The 20,354-nt window shown below is 39.9% G+C and overlaps 1 protein-coding gene across 2 annotated transcripts; it reads left to right on the forward strand.

The window, feature by feature from the left end:
* The first annotated feature begins 305 nt into the window (after positions 1 to 305).
* Positions 306 to 18,857, forward strand: lpcat1 (lysophosphatidylcholine acyltransferase 1). Of its 2 annotated transcripts, XM_007563741.2 has the most exons (14): positions 306 to 549; positions 8,554 to 8,693; positions 8,801 to 9,015; positions 9,723 to 9,835; positions 10,267 to 10,327; positions 13,246 to 13,304; positions 13,859 to 13,893; positions 14,707 to 14,761; positions 14,841 to 14,923; positions 15,057 to 15,182; positions 16,180 to 16,333; positions 17,181 to 17,279; positions 17,367 to 17,505; positions 18,423 to 18,857. In XM_007563741.2, exons 1-14 carry the CDS (start codon positions 463 to 465, stop codon positions 18,548 to 18,550), a joined length of 1,494 nt encoding a protein of 497 aa, XP_007563803.1. In that variant the 5' UTR covers positions 306 to 462; the 3' UTR covers positions 18,551 to 18,857. The 2 variants fall into 2 exon arrangements, with proteins under 2 accessions (XP_007563803.1, XP_016532710.1); XM_016677224.1 differs by lacking the exon at positions 306 to 549 and having other exon boundaries at positions 8,601 to 8,711.
* The last annotated feature ends 1,497 nt before the right edge of the window (positions 18,858 to 20,354 follow it).

Here is a 20,354-nt window from a genome sequence, read left to right on the forward strand (position 1 = left end):
TTATAACTTGCTGTTGGCACACCTAAATTTCCCCACTGTCATATTTATTACATTGCATTGCTATTAATATTATATTAAATTCTCTGTAGACTTTAGCCTAGTGTTGGTGTTTCTTTTGTATAAACATAAAAGCAAAACAAAAAAAACTTGCAACTCCTTACAGTACAACTGAAAATACAACTGATATTATATTCAGATTAATTGTTTTTCAACCGCTACTGATAGTGATTTTTTTCCAAGATCCTAAGACGCAAACCCGATGCTTTTATTTTGGAAGAAGTCAAACCGGAAGCGTGGGTAACGCCGCATAACTTGCTAGAGGCGGACTGAATCCTCCCTGCTCTCCGCTCAGACAGCATCAGTTTCGGCCACAGCAGGCGGGTTGAAGCTCTCCGCTGCGTTTCGAGAAATTCAGGACCGAAGTTTCCTTTCAAATAGATATATATACTAGACCGTACAACAATGAAGACTTCCAGCAGTCCGCCTGCGGGAACTGACAGAAACCCGTTAGTCCACGAGCTGAAGTTTTCCATGACAGATAAAATAAAGGTGAGACTTTTTTTTTAAATGTCAACAAGTACTTTTGTTACTCTGCAGTCGGAATTACTCCACTGTTGCATATTTTGTGTGTCAGTATGAGGTGATAGACACCTTGCGAGCAGTCACATTCCGCTGAAATAAAATGTAAAGAATGCTGAACAATATGGAGACTTGGAGGAAGCGGATCGCTGCATCCTTCTAGGAAATGTGTTTCCTCTGTAGTTTCTGTGACAGCTGGACTCGCTGGATGTAGCCAGCCAATAACAGTTTTAATGCAGAATTAAAATACGTTCATTACTGTACAATTATAAAACTTTTAGACTTTCTCAGCACTCTAATTTGTGCTAAAAGGCATTTAGTGTTAGAAACAATCAGTGGAAAAGATTCGATTTAAAAATAACTCAATTTTATAGTCAGTTTTAAGGTACTTTCTACAAGATGCTTGAGAAAGTTCCAGAATGAACAGAAAGATGCAGTTTCAACTGGACCTGTTGTTGATCTTGGTCAAAAGTAATTCAGTTACCAACAAGATCCATTAAAACACACACAAACTGGTATAAAGTAAAATTGAAATTGAATATTACATACTTGATAGTCCAAATAATGCCAAAAATAGACTCCAATTAATTTTAACAACAACAAAAACAACCCAAAAATGGCTGCATTGTTAGTTGTACCATTTTTGCAGTTTTCTCCAATGCTGATTCCAGTAAAGTGTCAGTAAGTATTAACGGTGCACAGGTTGCAGTTTTTTGGCCGATCACCAGTCATTTAAGAGCCCGACTTGCCAAATCCAGTTTTGGCAAATACTATTTTTTTTTTCACCTGAAAACTTTGTTTATATTTGTGGGACTTCAGTTTCAGTTAAATGCAGTCACAGCTATACAGCTGCTTAAAGAAAGACTGTAAATGGTTTTTTATCACTTTTTTCATTACCATTACAAATACCACAAAATACTCTAAGAGTTTAACCTCATGTCACCCATCCCTTTTATTCAGTGCATAAAAACATATAGCTCTATAAATGCGTCATACAGGAACGCCTACGTTGATGCACAGTTTTTAAGTTCAATAAAGTAAACAAGGTCTGCAGCTTCATGTGATGATAGAGATGAGCTTGTAATTCTAACGGATTTAAAGCTGCTACCACAATCAAGTTTCTCCTTTTTATGATTCGGTCCTTGGAATAAATTGGAAAAAAAAAATCAAACCTTGAGTTGCTCCAAAACAGAGTCGATAGATCATCGTTAAAGAAAATCAGTGTGAACCAGGAAAGGCCTAATCGGTGAATCAAAGCTCACAAACTGTGCTTGAAAAAAACAATCTTACTTTGACAAGTCTAAGCATTACGGCCCGAGGGGGAAAAAAGGGAACAACCTTTTACTACTCTGCTGAATCATGGAGTTTTCTCATGATTGGTGATAAATCCAGATAATAAAATCTACCTGCTTTCCAATCTTTTGAGGTAAGTCTTTTTTCCTCCAGTCCCCAAAAGTCCTCAAGATTTCCAAAAAGGTTGGAATGGGGGCAAGGGAAGGGAACACTACAATTTGAGTCCGGAAAAGTGGAAAAATGCGTTACCGCTACCTGAATCCACTGTTAACCACCTGGTAGTTGTGCTGCTTCACTACTAGCTGCTTTTTTATGATCTGGTATCAGTAATTGGTCAGTCATAATCTAACTGCCAGAGTTTTATCTGAAACCTGTGGTTTCATTGGGACCCCAGCTACCACTCTGTTCCTGGATGAAGGTACAACCATAGTTTAACATCAGTTTACTATATTTGCATTTGATTTTAACCGAGCACCTGCTGTGAATGTCCGCAGACTGACACTCTAAGCTTTATTAGGCTGACTTTAATTTGGAACTGTATCATGTCCTGAGGGATACATCTTCTGTCTTATTTGATTCTCTTTGTTAAATGTTTCACTACAATTTTCAAGAGAATAATGGAATGGCTGTTTAAATGTAAATGTAATTTTATTTATATAGCACATTTTCAGCAACAAAGCAATATAAAGTGCTTTACAGGAATTAAAAGGAAATACAAACAAAAATAACAAACCAAAGGAAAAAAGGAAAAAAAAGAGAAAAAGAATCTAATGTTGATCTAAAGTATGCAAACCAAGTGCTCCTGTTCATGGTTGCTAAGTTTAGGGAAGAATCTGAAGCTCGTTCCTCTAAATGTTGTTCCTGATAACATTTTAACGTCTGTATTTTATATTTCCTGATTTTTCTTCAAAGAAGTCCTCAAACGACAAAGATCGTCTTACTGGTTTCCCATGTTGCACATTTTGCAGTGTCGCTACGGTGTAGCGCAAGACGATACACGACATGCCTCTTCTGACTTTAGTATACTGCTTGACTATGCATGGTCTGCTGTAACACCTTTCCCATTTGGTAATGATAGTGAGCACTGTGATTGTGATGTAGCTCATTGTATCCTAGACATCTAACCGTTGGTTACCTCTGAACAACTTTCAGTGCTTACATGTTGTCTTGTGTCTTGTCTTGTCTTGTCATCCTGCTGGAAACCCAGTGTGCTCCCAAATCATCTAAGAGCTGTTGAGCCACGTTTCATGATTAACATTCTGGGTCGACAGCACGCCGATCCCCTGAACACACATCATCCGTGTGTGTTCAGTAAACGAGGAAGTGCATCAACTTCCATGCAAACACCTTTTCACAGTTCAGTTCCTTTTAAAGGGAGAAATAAAGTTCTGCTTCAAGCTTAGAGAAGTTTGCTTTCCCTCTGAGTGGAATGTGTAAATGTTCAGCAAATTGGCAGTAATGCTGGCAAAACCGATCCTTTAAAAGTCGGCCGTTCTGCTGAGATGAGCAGAAAAACCCTGCTGCAGGCCGTAGACACTTCCCCAAGACTTGCAGGATGCTTTTCCCGCCCCTTTCCTCCGTTGCCAGGAATGGGTCGTTTTTCCGTTCAGGCCTGGAGGAGATGATTGCTAACGGTTGTCAGCGTGCGGCAGATGACAGCAGCAGCAGCAGCAGCTCAGCCATCACGTGTCTGCTTCACACCTTCCGCCACCGGCTTTCTAAAGCTGTTTTTCCACTTGCCCAAACGTGTGCAGTTGTATGCAAACACGCCTGCATGCCAAAAACAAACAAGATGGAGAGGTTAAAAAGAAGAAACTAAACTTTTCCTCTTAAATCTGTTTTCATTTTTGAGGGATTACAGTACGAGTTCAGCCCTGTAGTTTGACCTTTTAAATGAAAGTGTTTTTAATTTTACCAGCTTCTTCCTTTTGACTGGAGAGACTCGACTTAAACCTGAAAGAGAGCAGGTGCAGGCAGATTAGGGTGATGGCAGGGAGGCCTTCCAACCTCAGAGACCTGGAGCCTATTATCAAAAATAATCAAAAATTCAAGAGAAAAAAATCTATTTCAACATGGCATTTCATTTAAACAGAAAAAATGTCAGTTATTTTTCTAAATTTAAACTCATTTCTTATGCCTGTCATATTTTATATCACAAACTCTTTGGTTGAATAAAAATAATTCAAAATCTAAATTTTCCAGTTGTATTAATAACTTGGGGCTTAAACTGTATATTTCTCTATAACCAACAGTCAAAACTGTTTGGCCTACATACAAAAATAACACCGACAATTATCCTGAACAACACCAAGGCAAAATGTGGTGGTGGCAGCATCATGCTATGGGGAAAAAGAGGGATGTAGGCATTTTTTTATTTCTAGAATGGCCTAGTTAAAGTCCAGGCCTAAATCAAAATGAGTCAAGGCGGGAACATTTATGTTTATAGATTCTCTTGATGTAATCTGAGCCAGCTTGAGTTATCTGATGAAGAAGAATGAGCTAAAAACAGGACTGAACCTGCCAGAAGTGACAGAAAAAAAGAGAAAATCAACTTAAAATGTCGACCACATTAAAAGAGATTTGATATGATCGGGTCATTACATGTTCCAGATTGTTCTCAGCTCATCGTCCTGGGCTTTGTTCCTCCTTCCCTGTCCAGATTAGGGAAAACTGTTAGGTTCTGTGTTTTGAGTTTGAGTTTCTGTCTGTCTAGTCCTGTTTTCCCCTGAGTCTGTGTTGTCTTGATTGATCCCAGCTGTGTGTCGTTCCTGTGATTACCCTCCCTGTGTATTTAAACCCACCTGTGTCTGTGTTCTTCGTCGGATCCTCGTCTTATCTCACCCTCGTCTCACGTCTGTGTTCTGTTCCTGTGCGGCCAGTATTTTCTGTTGTTCCTCCTGGTTTGTCATTAAATCACCTTTTCATCATGACTACCTGGGTTCCCCGGCGTCTCTCTCACCACCACCAGCAACACATCATGACAAAAACAGAAGGAGTTAAATTGTTTCCAGACCTTAAAACTTCCTCCACTTTTACACAAACCTCTGTTTGACTTGGAGAAAACTCACCCCTGTGCATGATGCTCATACTATGTTTCAATGCGGATACAGTGATATTTGGGGATGAAATGTCTGTTCAGTTTCATCGGAGAATAACATGTTCTACTCGGTTTTCGAGAGATGTTTTCATTTTTTTGGATGTCAAGTAAGGTTGCGAGACGGAAACCTATTTGTTAACACACGATTAATGTTGCGTGTCGATCACAAGAGGTCCTTTTTATTTTTAATAATATTACGCAAGAGAAAAATGGATTTAAAAAAAAGCAGATAAATTACATTATGGCCTACAAAGTCATGGGGAAGACTGCTGACTTGATAGTTAACCTACAGGCGGTCATTGTATTCTTCCTTTAGGAGCTTAAGGTGATTGCCAAACAGTGGCGCAACTGCACATTATTCAGGTGGATGCGAAGACATAACCCCCGAAGGAAGGAACGTCAGCGTAGAAAACATACGCTCGCTCCCCCCCGCGAGGCGACTCGCGCTACATTTACCTCATTATGTGCTTGAGGTGACGGAGCATAAGGCGCGCTAAAGTGTATGGGAAAACATAATCGGCACTCTCCAGACGGGGTTTTGGCGCCCTCTCCGGTGCTGCGCCCCTATGCGTTGCATGTGCTGCATACCCACTTTTTGCGCCACTGTTGCCAAATAATCTGGCTGATTACAATATGCGAAATGTGAACATGTTAATGGAAAGTTGAGTGGAAGAAAAAAAGACATCAAGGTTCCAGAGTCTAAAGGAAGAGCGGAGAGGCAGAATCAAACCTTTAGTTCCAATGTAATGTTTCCTCTGTGATTTTGGGAGCCAAGCCATCTGCTGGTACCGGTGTGGTCCCAGAGTCTGAGCTCGCCGGTGTTTACAGGAACTTCTGGAGAACTTGATGCTTCCTTTATTCCCACTGGAAAATAAATATTGTCAAGCTAGAACGGAAAGAAAATGTTTCTCACAGCTGGGCCCTAACCCTAACGTTGCTGTTGGGATTCACAACATTAAACAGGAAAAGGCAGTTTTCCTTGAACTTGAAAGCTGACGTTCTGATTTTAATAGGCTGCTAAAAGTGCGTAAGTGTATTATTACTATTGCGAATTCCAAGTAAGCCTTTTGATATCTGTTCCCTATAAAATTCAGGTTCAGTCTGTTCTGCCCTGGCTCATTCTTTTACCACCTCCAGAGAAAATGTCAAGCGGATCACCCCAGACGGATTTGTCGAGCTCCAGCCATGACGCACAACTGCAGGGAGCGGGGAGGGGTGGAGAGTCGGGAAGAGTGTTTGAGCTTCATAAATCAACCCGGTGGTTTTTATTTATTAATACAGCCCTGAAGCCCGCACCTGGGTCCTCCACATTCAGACATGTATCACGAAGGATGGAAAGATGGCAGAGGAAGGAAGAGGAGCTTAGATACAACTCCCAGGGGCGGTGACAACAAGCGCGTCATTCCAAAGTAAGAGGAGAGCAGAGTGATGGGTGAACATGTGGTGGAGCAGATGGAGACGGAGAGTGAGGGATTGATGGGCTGATGGTTGAGGAGAGGAAGACTCTGGGGACCTGAGATCCTTTAAGGTGTAAAGAGGGGAAGAGAGCAATCAGAGTGGGAGATGAGAAGATTGAACTGAGGGAGGGCAATAAGCTGGAGGAAGCCAGAGATGTCACACAGTCTGAATTTACTCAGCAAGCTGGGACTCTGTAAGTCTGTTAGTTTATCCACGGCACCGCGTCTGTTTCATCACACCGAAAGAGACAAGGAATGACAGCTTAGTCACCGGGTTTCTTCTACGGCTGCTGCTTACGTTACGTTAAAAAAGGCAACACTGTGGGGGAAAAAATCACTGCCAGAGGGCCTGCCTTTTGGAAAAAAAACTCTTTGTTGCCTTGATGTCGTGATAAGGTCAATGGAACAAGGGATTCATCTTTTTACTTATTCAAGCAGTGGGAGTGTCACTTCTACCTGATCTTTTTCTATGTCCCTTGAGGACCACAGAGTACATCATGTGCTAGAAAAACATACATCTATGATACTTTCATGTCCTTTGCAACCATAACGTTTGCAGAGCTGAACTCTCTCTGGTCAGTGATCTCTCTGTGGCAAGACAAGCTCCTCCAACTTGATCACCCTTCCTTTGGGGATTGCACAAGGGATGTGTTTTAGTTCCTGATCATTGCTCGTTTCACTATGCAAAGTCTTCATGGAACATGCAGGCATTAACTCAAAACAGGTGGTTTGCAAACTCTGTGGCTTAATTTAAATTTGTTTAAAATTGGGGAACGCTTTAAATCAAAGGGAAAATCGACATGTGCCTTTGGACAGTTGAAAGAGATGTTTACGGTATTTCACAGTCCAGTCCTAGACAATGCTTTCAGGAGCTGGGGGAAGGAGCTTCATGAAATAGCATTCGCTCAAGAGCTTGGTACTTGACTTTCTTTTGCAAAGCCTTTAATTTTAGCTCAAAACAGGTACAGCAAAGAGTTCATCTGTCCATTGTCTACAACTTATACAAGATGGGGTTTAGGGCAGTGTTTCTCTACTCCGGTCCTCATTGACCTTTACCCTACATGTTTTAGGTGTATCCCTTCTGACACACACACCTGACTTGAATAAGTCGGTGATTAACAAGTTTCTGCAGCACTTGATAGCGTGCAGAGGGGGTCATGCAATCATTTGAATCAAGTCTTCTGGAACAAAGACAAATCTAAAATACTCAGGGCAGTGGTCTCTAAGGACTGGAGTTAAACACTGGTCCAGGGGATAGCAGGACCAAGATGGACACCCAGACACCCCTATTCCTGGCAAAACTGTCCAAATTATTATGAGTGATCCCAAGAAGTAAGTTTAGACCTAGGATTAATATTAATAGTCCATCAGGCCTTATTGTTCTCATCAGAGTATCAATAGAGAACAACTTACAATACTTTTCAGTGTGCAGTGACTTCCAGTAAACATCCTGGAAAAGAGTCAGGCTGAACAGATTGATGACATTTCTGAGTTACTTGCACGTTATCTGCACCAACAAGATTTAATGTGACTGTTATGACCTAGTCGTAGGGTTAAGCTGAAGTTGTGATATACTTGAAAATGTGCATGCTCAAAACGTATGGTGTTAGAAGGGGAATGTTGATGGATGAGTGTTTGCTCCTTCCTGTAGGCTCAGACGGAATGTGAGTTTCCTCCTCCTTCCCCTCCAGGATATAGAGCCACATTTCTCTGCTGTATATGAATGTGTGATGCACATTTCAATAATTTAGTTTGAACTACTTACAGTCATTTGCAAAGGTCCTCATACCAAAAAACACAAGAAAGTTACACATAAAGTTTGTTAATGACCAAAAGACCTACAAGGTCACTGAAATAACTTGACATGAACAAATGGAATAATTCACTGGAAATTAACTAATGTAAATCTGACACTGAAATGTGACACAACTGAATAAAAAAAACAAACTAATGAAACAAGCTTGGGACAAAAAATGAAGTGAACGTTTGAGGTCGTTTTATGACAGGAATGTGAAAAGCTCATCAGGTGTGAACATTGTTGCAAGGCACTGGGTTCACACTGAGTAGCGGCACTGCAGTAATTTGTTGATTATTTGTATTTTTGTGTCTTTTCTCTCTCGTCTCCAGATCGGACTCATATCGGTTACAGTTTTTCCAGTCCGGCTGCTGTTGGTCTCTTTCTTCATGCTGCTGGCGTGGCCTTTCGCCTTCACGGCTTCGCTGGGACGTTCCGAGCTTGTCCCCGATCCACAGTCGTGGTGGAGGAGGTGTGTTGGGGCGAGATGGTACAGTAAGAGACATTTATCAAAGGCGGGTTGTAATGTCTTTAGGTCTGACAAAAAGAAATTAATGCATAAAACGTTTGCTTTGTCAGAATAATAGATCTTTGTCTTCGGGTCATTATGCGAGCCATGTGGTTCTGTGGTGGTTTCCATTGGATCAAAGTGAAAGGGGAGCGAGCGCCGCCTTCTGAAGTTCCCATCCTCACCGTAGCCCCGCATTCCTCCTATTTCGACGCGATCCCAGTCACCATGACCATGTGCTCCATTGTCGCCAAGCTGGAGAGCCAGAGCGTCCCAGTCTGGGGCAGTGAGTCATTGACATTTCCATGCTTACAATAGGAAAAATGCAAAAAGGGAAGAAGAGTGCAGTGTTTGTATGGAAATCTTCTAGATTTAAAGAGTTTAGCCTCTCAACACATCTACACGTCTAATGATTATTTTAGTAATCAATTAGTCTGCCAATTAATTGATTAATTGGATATAAAGTTGGCACAAAAAAAGCTTAAAACCTCAATCTTTTTTATTAGATATTAGAAATGTATTAAAAGAGGCAAATAAACAAATGATTAAATTCCTTTTTAAAACATAAACACTTCATTGCCCAAATGTGTTACTGAAAACACATCCAAGTGTTTTCAGTAACTTGGATGGTGAAAATGATTTTTATCTATTATTTGTAGGAGTCAATAATGAAGTAACTCCCCTAAAAAGTGCTGCAGTTTTGAGGAACATAAACTTTCTCAGTTAGCATTAAAGCTCTTTACCAAAGTTTTTTTTAAAATAATAAATACAACACAGCTACTTTGATTATATAATTTTTTAAAGTTATTAGTTGCTTTTGTAAAATTAGAAGTAGTTATATGTATGTTGACAGACTTTTGGTGCTTGCAGTATTTTTTGTTTTGCTGCATTTTCTTAAATTTCTAATCACATATTTTCCTTCTTAATAATTTAGATTTTTTTCTCTCTCATATTGGCTTCTAAAATGCATCTCTTCATCATGGCCTCCTCCAGCTCTGATCAGCTACATCAGGCCTGTGTTGGTATTCCGGTCGGATCAGCACTCCAGGAGAAAAACTGTTGAGGAGATCAAACGAAGAGCCCAGTCTGGAGGAAAGTGGCCCCAGGTGTTGTGTTCACACACATCGATTCGCACACACATACTCACACACACGTTTAACCCTAACCCTACCCTAACCCTACTTTCCATTGACTTCCATTCATTTCTACAGCCTAAACCTTTACCCTTTTCCTAACCCTAACCATCACATACCTAACCCTAACCCTAACCAAACCTCAATTCATACCTTAGCCCTAAATCTGACTCCTGACCCAAAAACAGAGTTTCCCCTCGTGGGGACCAGGCTCCGGTCCCCACGAGGAGCGATTGGTCCCCACAACGTAGTATATGTCAGGAAAATCGTCCCCACAAGGTATTACAAACAAACGCACACACACACACACAAGTCTAACCTCAAACGCATTCAAAGAAACTAAAGCATTTTTTTGCCGTGTTTTTACGTGTTATACTATATTAATGTTAAACTCCTTGTTCTAGATCATGATATTCCCTGAGGGGACGTGCACCAACAGGTCGGGTCTCATCTTATTCAAGGCTGGTATGTTTTCAGTCCCCTTCCTGCTACAACATGACCAGAACATTACAGGAAGTTATTTTTGACCCTCATTCTTAAATTCTAGAAGGAAATGAAAACAGTGCATTCGCATCAGTCCCTCCAGGATTTTGTAATTGTTTTTGTGATTTTTTATTTTATTTTATTTTATTTTTTTCAATTAAAATCATGGATTTTGTGGTGCTATTTTATAAATAGTTGTAAGGAATTTTACTGTATTTTTTCCTCAAGCAGACAGATTGGACACAAACATTTTTATTCTTTAAAGAACTTAATTAGTTTGATTTTTGTTACTCGCCATAACGATCACAGACTCAAACTTGACATCAAGTTTGCTTAAGGCAGCAATGCAGGAGTAAGACATACTGCCACCTGCAGGTGGGAGTTAGCAGTTACTTAAACCCAATGTTTTTCACCATTTTTGCAGAAAATTTGCAATATGCAGAGATCTTTTGATTTTGTGTGAATGTCCATGATCGCAGAATTGCAAAAAAACTGGAGGTACTGTCACGTACACTGTATAAAAAGGACAAACTTTTAAATCGGACAAATTTTGATTAATTTCTCAAATAGTATGAAACTCTATATTTTAATTGACATTCAACACTGGAGCTGAAAGACATTTTAACTATCCAAAATAACCTAAACAACAGAAACAACAAATAAAATGAATTATTCTTAAAAAAAGAAAACAAAGGGAAGTTTCGTTGAGGCTAAAGCACCAAACTGAAGACTTTTGTTGTCCAGTTTTTGGTAGAAACAGAAAAGAGAAGAATAATAAATCATGCAGATAGAAATTAAGCTTGCTTTAATTTATTATGGAATTTATTGGTTTTAGCGACAGGCCTATTCATCACACTGAGACATGTCTATTAAAAACTAGGATCTTTGTCCCTCAGTACAACTGAAATCTGACTTTTCTACGTTGCTTTTAGAGTAACGGCCTCTTCCTGGCTGAGCGGCCTTTCAGCCCATTTCAGTACAAGACTGATTTCACTTGGGATAAACATTTACTCTTATCCATCGGAGTAAAACAGAAACTATTCATCTCTGTTGTCACATTAGAAGTAGGTTTTGTTTTTGATCCAGAGCAGCAGGTGAAGCCTTTACTGCGCAAACCAAAGCAGAACCGTTTCATTTGACGTTCCGGCTGATTTCCAATAATGGGTGTGTCCGCATTACAACAGACTCCCTCAGCCTGGGTTTTTATTTTAGTTTGTTTGGACTTTTATATGATTATTTGTGAATGGATTCTGACTCTGTTGCGACCAGCTCCCAGCGTTTATGTCAGAACAAATTAAACCCAGCAGGCAGGGACGTTTGGCGCCCTGCTGCTTCGTGCATAAAAGTCCGACCCTTTGCTTTCTTTTATCAGACTTGTTTTTCCGCTAACGTCCGTGTGTATGTGCGGACGCATGAGGGGGGTTATGTGGTCAGCTATTGTCTGATGCCAGCTCCTTCTAATCCCCTTTTTTCCAGTCTGTTATTCAGTCTTTCCCAGTAAGCCCTGTGGGTTGGTGCAGCTCTGGTTGTGTTTGCGTATATGTGGGTTAAAGCCAACTTGATCTTTGTGCCGTGTGCTTCCAGTCCTCTCTGGACATGTCTCCTCCTGCTTTGTCTCTCGGTACAGCACACCAGCTATATGTGGAGTTTGTGTAGATGTGCTTTTGCTTTCTGTGTCCTTTCCTAAATTCAAGAAGTTTTTCTTCTCTTTCAATTGTTTTTTCTTCCTACTTTAACTACGAAAACCACTTCGTACCCATGGTGTACCGGTTTTGTTTTAATAGTACCATGTCAATAAATGGACATGTAGTACTTAAATCTGACATGTAATTTAATTCAACTGTATTGTATTAAAAACATATTACATTCTGTTACAGTTTTTTTTCGTTCTGACCCACATTTGAGAAGCTGGTTTGGACTCTCTGGTCCAGAACTTAGCTGGTCCAGATCTTACGTAAAGAACAGGAACTACTTTGTGTTAATAGGCAATTTCTCAAGGTTTAATCCTGCAATAATACAATTTGTTATTAGCTGTAATGTGATATAGAAATAAACTTGACTTGACTAGAAGAACACAGATTTGTTTAACAAAATGTTCAACATTACCCATAATTCTATTTACAAGCTAAATACACAAAATAAGCAAATTTGTCACCTCATAAAGGTCAAAGATGGGAAACCATCATGGATATGCAGGGATGACTGACTGGGACTACAAGGAGAGAATCATCATTCAATGATTAGCTGCCCACTGATTTAGCTTAATATTCAATTTTTAGCATTTTGTAGCAGCGTAGTTCTCTTTAAACGGTTTGTTGAATCTCCAATCAGCTGCTCTACCAGGAACTATGCAAAATATTTGCTTTGTTTATGCTTAATCTCTCAACTGAATGCAGTTCATGATTGCTGCTTAAATCATATGTCACAACATATGATTCTGACATAAGTCAGAATCATATGTCAGATGATCAGGTAGATCGTTTCAGGTAGTCAGATCTACCTGAAAAGAAAGCAAAAGGCTTGAATAAATGTAACAAATTCTTATGCTTTTTGCTTTGACCTCAGTAATGATGAACAGAGATGAGGAAACCGTAGCCGTCTTGTTACGTGAGATTTAGATTTAGGTGATAAATGAATGTTACTGTATATCTTTTATTAAAGACCTGCAGATAAATTATACATGTAGCCTTTTTGACTGTTTATTTTCACATAATAAAGCCTTCAAAAGGCAGACAGAAGCTTGGAAAGGTCTTTCCTGAAGCCATTAATACTGCATGTGGCTGTTCAGCTCGTCTGTCATCATCAGGATACATTAAAGTCCCAACAGGGAAGCCGTCTGCCAGTAGGTTCATGCTTTTTTGTTCTTACTCTTAATTTTCTCTCATTTTTGTGTTTAAAAGGTGCTTTCATCCCAGGACTCCCAGTGCAGCCAGTGGTGCTGCGATACCCAAACAAACTGGTGAGCGTCTCCTTTCATCCTTCCACATGTCTACCTTCAGACCCGCGACCCGGTCCGACCGTGACCTCAGGCTCTGTGCGCTCCGAGCCGCCTCTGATGTAATGGCTGCCGTTTGTCGTGTCAGAGTGCGTTTCCCCTCGTGTGTCGACTGACTTCGTGTTCCAGCGGGGTGATATTTCACCCGTTTGCTCCTCGCCCCGCGCGCTCGCAGGCGTGCGCAGACAGGTGTCATATCTCCTCCCCTGCCATCGCCTCCAGCGCTTCTCCTCACGCGCTCATAAATGATGCAGCTGGTATTACTAAGGTTTGCATGTCCGCTTCCCTCGAAAGTCTTTGTTTCAAACTTCTCTGTTTAGTCACCGTCCTGACTTTCGGGGCAGCTGCCAGCCCTGTTTGTTTATTTGCCTTGCTAATTCCAGCTACCGTTTGCTGGTAGCATGCTAAATATAGCAATAGGAGGAATATATTTTTCATACATTTTGAATAAAGTGATCCAAAATATTCAGAAAGGATCCTGTTGCATGTGTTGTAACATATTTCTTCCATGTCTGCAGGACACGTTTTCGTGGACCTGGCGCGGCCCTGGAGCGTGAGTTTCTATCTGTGCATAATTGGTTACGGCGCAAAAGTTTTCACACCTCCTGAACCTTTTCCCATCAGAACCACACCCTGTAACTCCTTTTACTTCGATTTTATGTACCACACCAACACCATTTGAGGTGGAAGTAAAGTTACACATCGTTTAAAACCTGAACGTGTTTTTTTATTCACCCAGTCTAAATCTTTTGGCCAGCTTTAAAAATATAACAATCTTTTTCATCAAATGTTTGGTAAAGCGCTGAGGTTATTTGTAGAGCATCGGTGAAGATTGGTTTTCAAGTAATCTGAAAGGACCTCAGTTGGATTTAGGTCTGGACTTTGACTTGGCCGTCCCAACATATGAAGTGTTTTGATGTAAACCATTCTATTGTTGTCTGCCGTGTTTATTCATCTTCATGATGCTGTTTGTTCACAAGTGTTTAACAAATCTCTGAAGCCTCCAAAGAACAGCTGAATTTATATTAAATAGCACATTGTTGGACTATTAGCAGTAAATTTCATTAGAATTCAACAGATTTCATATCATCGTTCGCCACAGTTGTCAGATTTTTATATGTAAAAAACCCCCATAACTTTACCACATTTCATCATTAATGCTCTACTTTGTGACAGTCACATCAATTCCTAAGACGTCATTTAAGTTTGTGGTCATAATGTGACAAAACACGAGAAAGGAAAGGGTGTGAATACTTTTGATGGGCTGTATTTGTGATTAGAGACACCAGAAATCTGTTCCTATCAAAGTGAACACAAACACTACAGAACGTCAGCTATTTAGTTCTGTTTTCTTCTTCTTCTTCAGGTTTAAGCTTTTGTGGCTCACTCTGTGTCAGCCTCACAACTCTATAGAGATCGAGGTGAGCGCTTAAAAAGTGACGATGTTTTTGGTGTGCTGCGATTACACTGCGGCTCACCTCCTCTCACCGTTTTCTGCAGTATTTACCCATCTACCGCCCGTCAGCGAAGGAGAGGGAAAACCCTGCTCTGTTTGCCAGCAACGTCAGGAAGCTCATGGCCGAGTGAGTTCACGTGCAGCCGTGTTTGCACAAACACCGAGGAGCAGATCGTCTGCTTATGTTTGGGTCAAGTTTAAAACGCGCTGTCCTTTTTGTCCATCTCATGTATGGTCAAATGTGTGCTCCGTCCTGGAAGGGCGCTGGAGGTTCCCCTCACAGACCTGTCCTTCGACGACCGGGACATCATCCTGTCACACGGCCCGCTGAGAATACACGACTGCACCAGCCTGCTGCACTTCAACCAGCTGCTGGGCCAACTGGGGTGAGTGAGGGGAGAGGATCACAGTGTAGAAACACTGACCCCTGCTGGAGGAAGGAGAGAAACACACTTTCATAGGGCCATTACTGGAACTTTGATTTTGCAAGCTAAATCTGCAGGTGTTTCCACTGATCTAAGATGTTTGTACTGGGATGTAGTTGAGGTGAAGTCAGAAATTGAAGCGTTCCATACACTTCTTGCTACTGGGTGTAGCTTAAACTGAATCAATGTGTTTATATGTGTATCAAACCCAGATCCTGTTTTTCCCTTTATTAACAAAAATATTATTGTTATTATTAATGTCCAGGATACGATTAACTCACTTTGAATTGTAGGAGTAATAATTCCCAGTGTATTTTGCTTTGTAAAATTCATTTCTATAATTAGAGCTGCAACTAATTATTATTATAATAATCGTTAATAATCAACAATCAGACAAGAAAATGGACACATTCTGCAGATTTTTCTTTGAATTACTTAAACTTATTTTTAAAATAAGAAACATTTTATTGCCTAAGATGCAATAACATACTGTTCTTATAGTGAACACAGCTACAGAAACAGACTTCTAACATCAACATGTGAAGAGTTCAGCCCTTTCTGCTTCATTTACCATCAACACAGAAATGTGCTGATCGGTTGACTGTTTTTTGTCGATCAAACAGTTAATCATTGGATAGCAAAAAGTGCTTAATAATAGATTTTCTATAACAGAATTTGAACTGGATGAAGTCACCAGGTGTTTTTTTTATTATTATTACCTTAAATGCAATATGTAAATATGTCTGCATGGTTTTTGGCTGAATTACTCCTCTGGGTGTGTTTTGTTTTTATGACTGTTTACTCCAGGTAATGATTAATCCATTAGTTTATTATTTCAAATAATCCACTCATCACGACTTCCGCTAATGGCATAACCAAATGTCTGAAACAGAAATAAAAACAGGCCCATGAAGGTGCATGTGTCAGAGCTTTTCCCCTCTTGTTCTCATCACGACAGGTTAAAGTCGGGGAGCAGAGGCGGCCGGCTGGACGAGGAGGCCAGGAGGGCCGCCAAGCTGCAGGGGGACAGACTGGGACTGGAGGACTTTGCCCAGTTTCTCAGCCTTCCAGTTACAGACACGCTCAGACAAATCCACAGCCTCTTCCATCAGGTCAGTGAGGAAGGATGGAGGCAACACCTTCCAAAATTAAACTACTTCAAATATCAGTGAGTGTCCAGAATATCCAGAGGTTTTTGTAACTCAAGAGAATCACAAATAAGCCAGAGGCAAAAAAAAAAAATAGAAATGTTCTTCTTCATTCCAAGAGAGAATAAAAACTAAAGCTAAGGAAATAAACATTGAAATTGAGAAAACATTTCCGTTAACTGAAATAAATAAAAACAGTAATAGAAGGGGAAAAATTACAAATAAAACTAAAACATACTGAAATTAAAGATATATAATAGTAGTATCCTTTGTTTTCGTATTGATGAATCTATTTATTAAACTTTCAAACTGATGTGACGTTAACAAAATGGAGGGAAACTCCAGGCAGTTGGTTGTTCAACAATAATTGAATACATTTTTTGAAATTGATACCTTCTGCTCAGTGTTCATTACCCAATGGATGCACACATCATCACCATACGACACTTTGACCTTTCTGAATTCTGCACCTAAAAATTAACCAAAGTATAAAAAATCTACAACTGCTGTTATAACTAAACAATATTTAATAGAAACTAATAAAAAATGTCAAAAACTAATTACAACTAACTGAATTAGACAAAAAGTCACAACAAAACAAAAATGAAAAAGCCCAAACTATTATAACCTTGGCAAACATACAGTTTCCACATCATCATAACTGAGTATTAATGTGTTGAATTTTGAGGAAAGAGCAAAATTTAGAATAAGGCTGTAACATAGAATGTGGAAAAAGTGAAGCGCTGTGAATACTTTCCAGATGTTCTGCACTTCCTGTTTCATGTTGAACTAAATTCGTCTTTTATATCAGGATGGAGACGGAAAGATAGACGTCAGACACTATGTCACCGCTCTGTCTACTGTACAGCGACCTCATAAACCCCTGGACACATTAAAGCTGGCCTTCCAGGTGAGAACAGCAGCCTGAGTGGTGCTGCTGGTGTTTGTGTGGGTCATTTGGGTCACTGTGCTAAACTGACCCGTCGCTGTGTTGTAGCTGTATGAGGAGGACAGCGGGGGAGTCACAGGAGAAGACCTGGCCGTCGTCTTAGAAATAATGTTGGGAGTAAAGGAAGTGGAGCTCGCTCCTCTGTTCCTTGAACTTGAAGCTCAACACACAGCGAAGGTCACTTATGGTAAGACTTTGTCATTTTCTGCCTTACAAATGATTTACTTCACCGTTTTACTGGGATTTTATGTAATAAAAGCCTCATTGTGACTCTGGAGAGAGTCACAATGAAAACTTTTGACTGGATATGCTAATATGTAGCTTTTTCAGCTATACTGCATAAATGAAACCGTGTGAGACGGTTTCTGTCAACGTGTCTCAAAGTCTTCATCTGAGCTGCTGCAGTAGCTTAATATTTTCTTGTCTTTACTGAAGATAAATGCCATCTGCTAAGGATTTTATACTGACCACATACTTTTTCTGCAAAGCTTTAGAGCTGTTTTTCACATCGTTAGCTGTGTTTCCTTTACAAATGTGCGGAGCATTTTGTTGGCATTGCACTGATGTCAAAAAACATTAGTGCAATGTGGCGTTTCCACTAAGTAAGAAACACAATTTAAAATCACATGTGAATAAGTTTGTTCACGTGATAAGTCAATCAAAAAACATACCTTGCCATCATTCATTACCACTTCCTGTCATCTTCATCTGTTCCCGCCTGCAGTAACATCCAGTTGCTGATCACACAACTTGTGTGATCTGACAATTGTTTCAGTTGCAGTTTTTGTGAAATACCCTAATTTCGATGCAAAAACCACTTCTTCCTAGTGTAAAAGCTTTATTGAAAAAAAGTGTCTTCCTCCACCACCAATTTGACTCCTTTCCATTAAGCTAATTTATTTTTGTAATTCCAACTTATGCAGCTACTGTTTCTATCATGCTATAAATCTTGTTCGTCTTTAAAACAATCCAGAACATTTCAGATCCACAGGTGTGAAACAGATTCTAATCTGTTGATGTGAAAGGATCTTTGTTTATTAATCACATGCTGTAGCTTACTTCCTAAACCTCTTGAACCTGTTTTTGTCTCTTCCTGTTCCCTAGATGAGCTTCAGTGTCTCGTAAAGAAACGTCCACATTTCTCCGTGGATTGCCTCAGTTTTAAGGATCATCCTCGTCGCGGCTGCATCGGTCGACTCAACTACTGCAATGGACACAACAAAGACGACTAAACAGACTCCGTGTTCTTGTGCCTGGTTTGATGCTTCTATCGAGACGTTGTGAATCGCCTGCCACTTCTGTGCCTTAAAGTGCAGGGAAAGAAAGAGAAAGTCTTCATTCAGTTTTCTCCCTTTTCTTTTAGAGTACACTTTAGTGTAAAGAAGCATTTTTTAAAATGTATATATAAAAGATTAACAATTTCTTATACCAATATTCAAAAATGTAAGAAGTCAGTTTTATAGTTTTCTTTAAGTAGAAAGCTCTCAGGTACAGCAGACACCAGCTCACTTATCTTTACTTATGAATGACAGAGCAACATTCCCAGTGAAAGAAAACAAAAACAATTAAAAAGCCATGTTACTACTGCTTTCCTGTAACATCAACTGCTCTATGCAAGGAGCAAAACTGGTGTGGTGGTTTTATTAAACGCTTAAGGAGAGTCGTGCTCCTAGAACCAGTTTAAAACAAACAGAAAAACTGTGAGAAAGTGAAAATGATCAACTTTCTAAAGGGCTGAAAAAACGATACTGTTGAAAGAATATCTCAGCTCTGTGGCCTTTTTCCACAAAGCAATTTTGTTAGTTGGGGAAAAAAGTTCCATTTTTTCCAGAAGAGTCTTGATGAAAAGACATTTTCTACCCTGTGGCTGCACCGACATGTTTCTGTTTCTGAACAGGAATCATTAACAACCATCAGATTTAAGAGCTTTTATTATTGCACAATTAAAATTATTTCACTTGTAACATTGACAGTTTCTGTTTATGTCCACCAGGCGGCGCTTTGCTTTTCCTCAATCAAAATATATGACTTCTCTGAAACCGAAAAGCAGAATTTAAACTTAGACCCATAATGTCTCCATCATTTCTTTTTTATTTTCTTTCTTACATTCTTTGTCCTTTTTCCTTCTTTTCTCTGTTTTTCTCTTCTCTCTCAATTTTTCCTTCCTTTCCTCGTACCTTTGAACAAATTAAGTTACTTTGTTCATTTCTCATTCCTATCATCCTTTCTCCTGTGTTTCTTCCTGTTTACCCGACTAATTACCCACCATTATTTCTAGCTTCCTTCCTTCATTGCTTACTTTATCATCCATTAAGCTTCGGTGAACATTTGTATTTCCATTTTAAATGTGGAATTAAAATGAAGGGAACTTCACAATCTGGAAAAAGTATTAAATATTTATAACAGGAAGGAACCTTGTATGTCAATCTGCTTATATTAGTCTCTTCAGAGATATGTAGAAAGCATAGGCAGTTTAGATTGTCATCTGCTCTCAGTCCAGATGGTGGCGCTAAACCCCTGTGCTACACGCACAAACTGAAGAGCCTCCCATGCACCGGTGCCCACCTGATGGACAGGAAAAGCATTACCTCATCCCTTCCTTTCATTCCTTCAGGTAAAAATAGACAGATTAAGCCTGGGCTTTGATGAGCCAAACCTGCAGAGGAGGTGTGGAAGCAGGGAGAGAGGGATCGGTGTGGAGGAGAGAGACTAAATGGATCGTTCTGCTCCAAATCCAATCCCTAATAGCTTGAGGGAGGGAGGGAAGAGAAGGGAAGGAGGAGGAAGAAGAAGAAAACAGTCAAAGAAAGAGGAGAGGCAGACTGGAGATATCACGTCGAACAATTAAGACCAGCCTTCAGGGGATGAAGAAGCAGCAGCTTTGTGGAAAACACACAACTTCCTCTGCAGTCATCCTCACTTTCTCCTGCTTCAACAAAAGTGGCTCCAGAAAATCATAAAAAGGGTTTAAATCTGGTTGGGGTATTTAGAAAACCATCTCCACTTATCTTGTCAAAGAAAAAAACAAAATATTTC

Source organism: Poecilia formosa, unplaced genomic scaffold, assembly GCF_000485575.1.
Source record: "Poecilia formosa unplaced genomic scaffold, Poecilia_formosa-5.1.2 Scaffold150, whole genome shotgun sequence".
Classification (NCBI taxonomy): Eukaryota; Metazoa; Chordata; class Actinopteri; order Cyprinodontiformes; family Poeciliidae; genus Poecilia; species Poecilia formosa.

Excerpts from the sequence above, each read along its gene's own strand:
- lpcat1 (XM_007563741.2), top strand. The coding sequence starts at position 463 with ATGAAGACTTCCAGCAGTCCGCCTGCGGGAACTGACAGAAACCCGTTA. Across the intron at positions 16,334-17,180 it reads TCCACAGCCTCTTCCATCAG|GATGGAGACGGAAAGATAGA; the intron begins GTCAGTGAGGAA and ends CTTTTATATCAG. Across the intron at positions 17,280-17,366 it reads CATTAAAGCTGGCCTTCCAG|CTGTATGAGGAGGACAGCGG; the intron begins GTGAGAACAGCA and ends GCTGTGTTGTAG.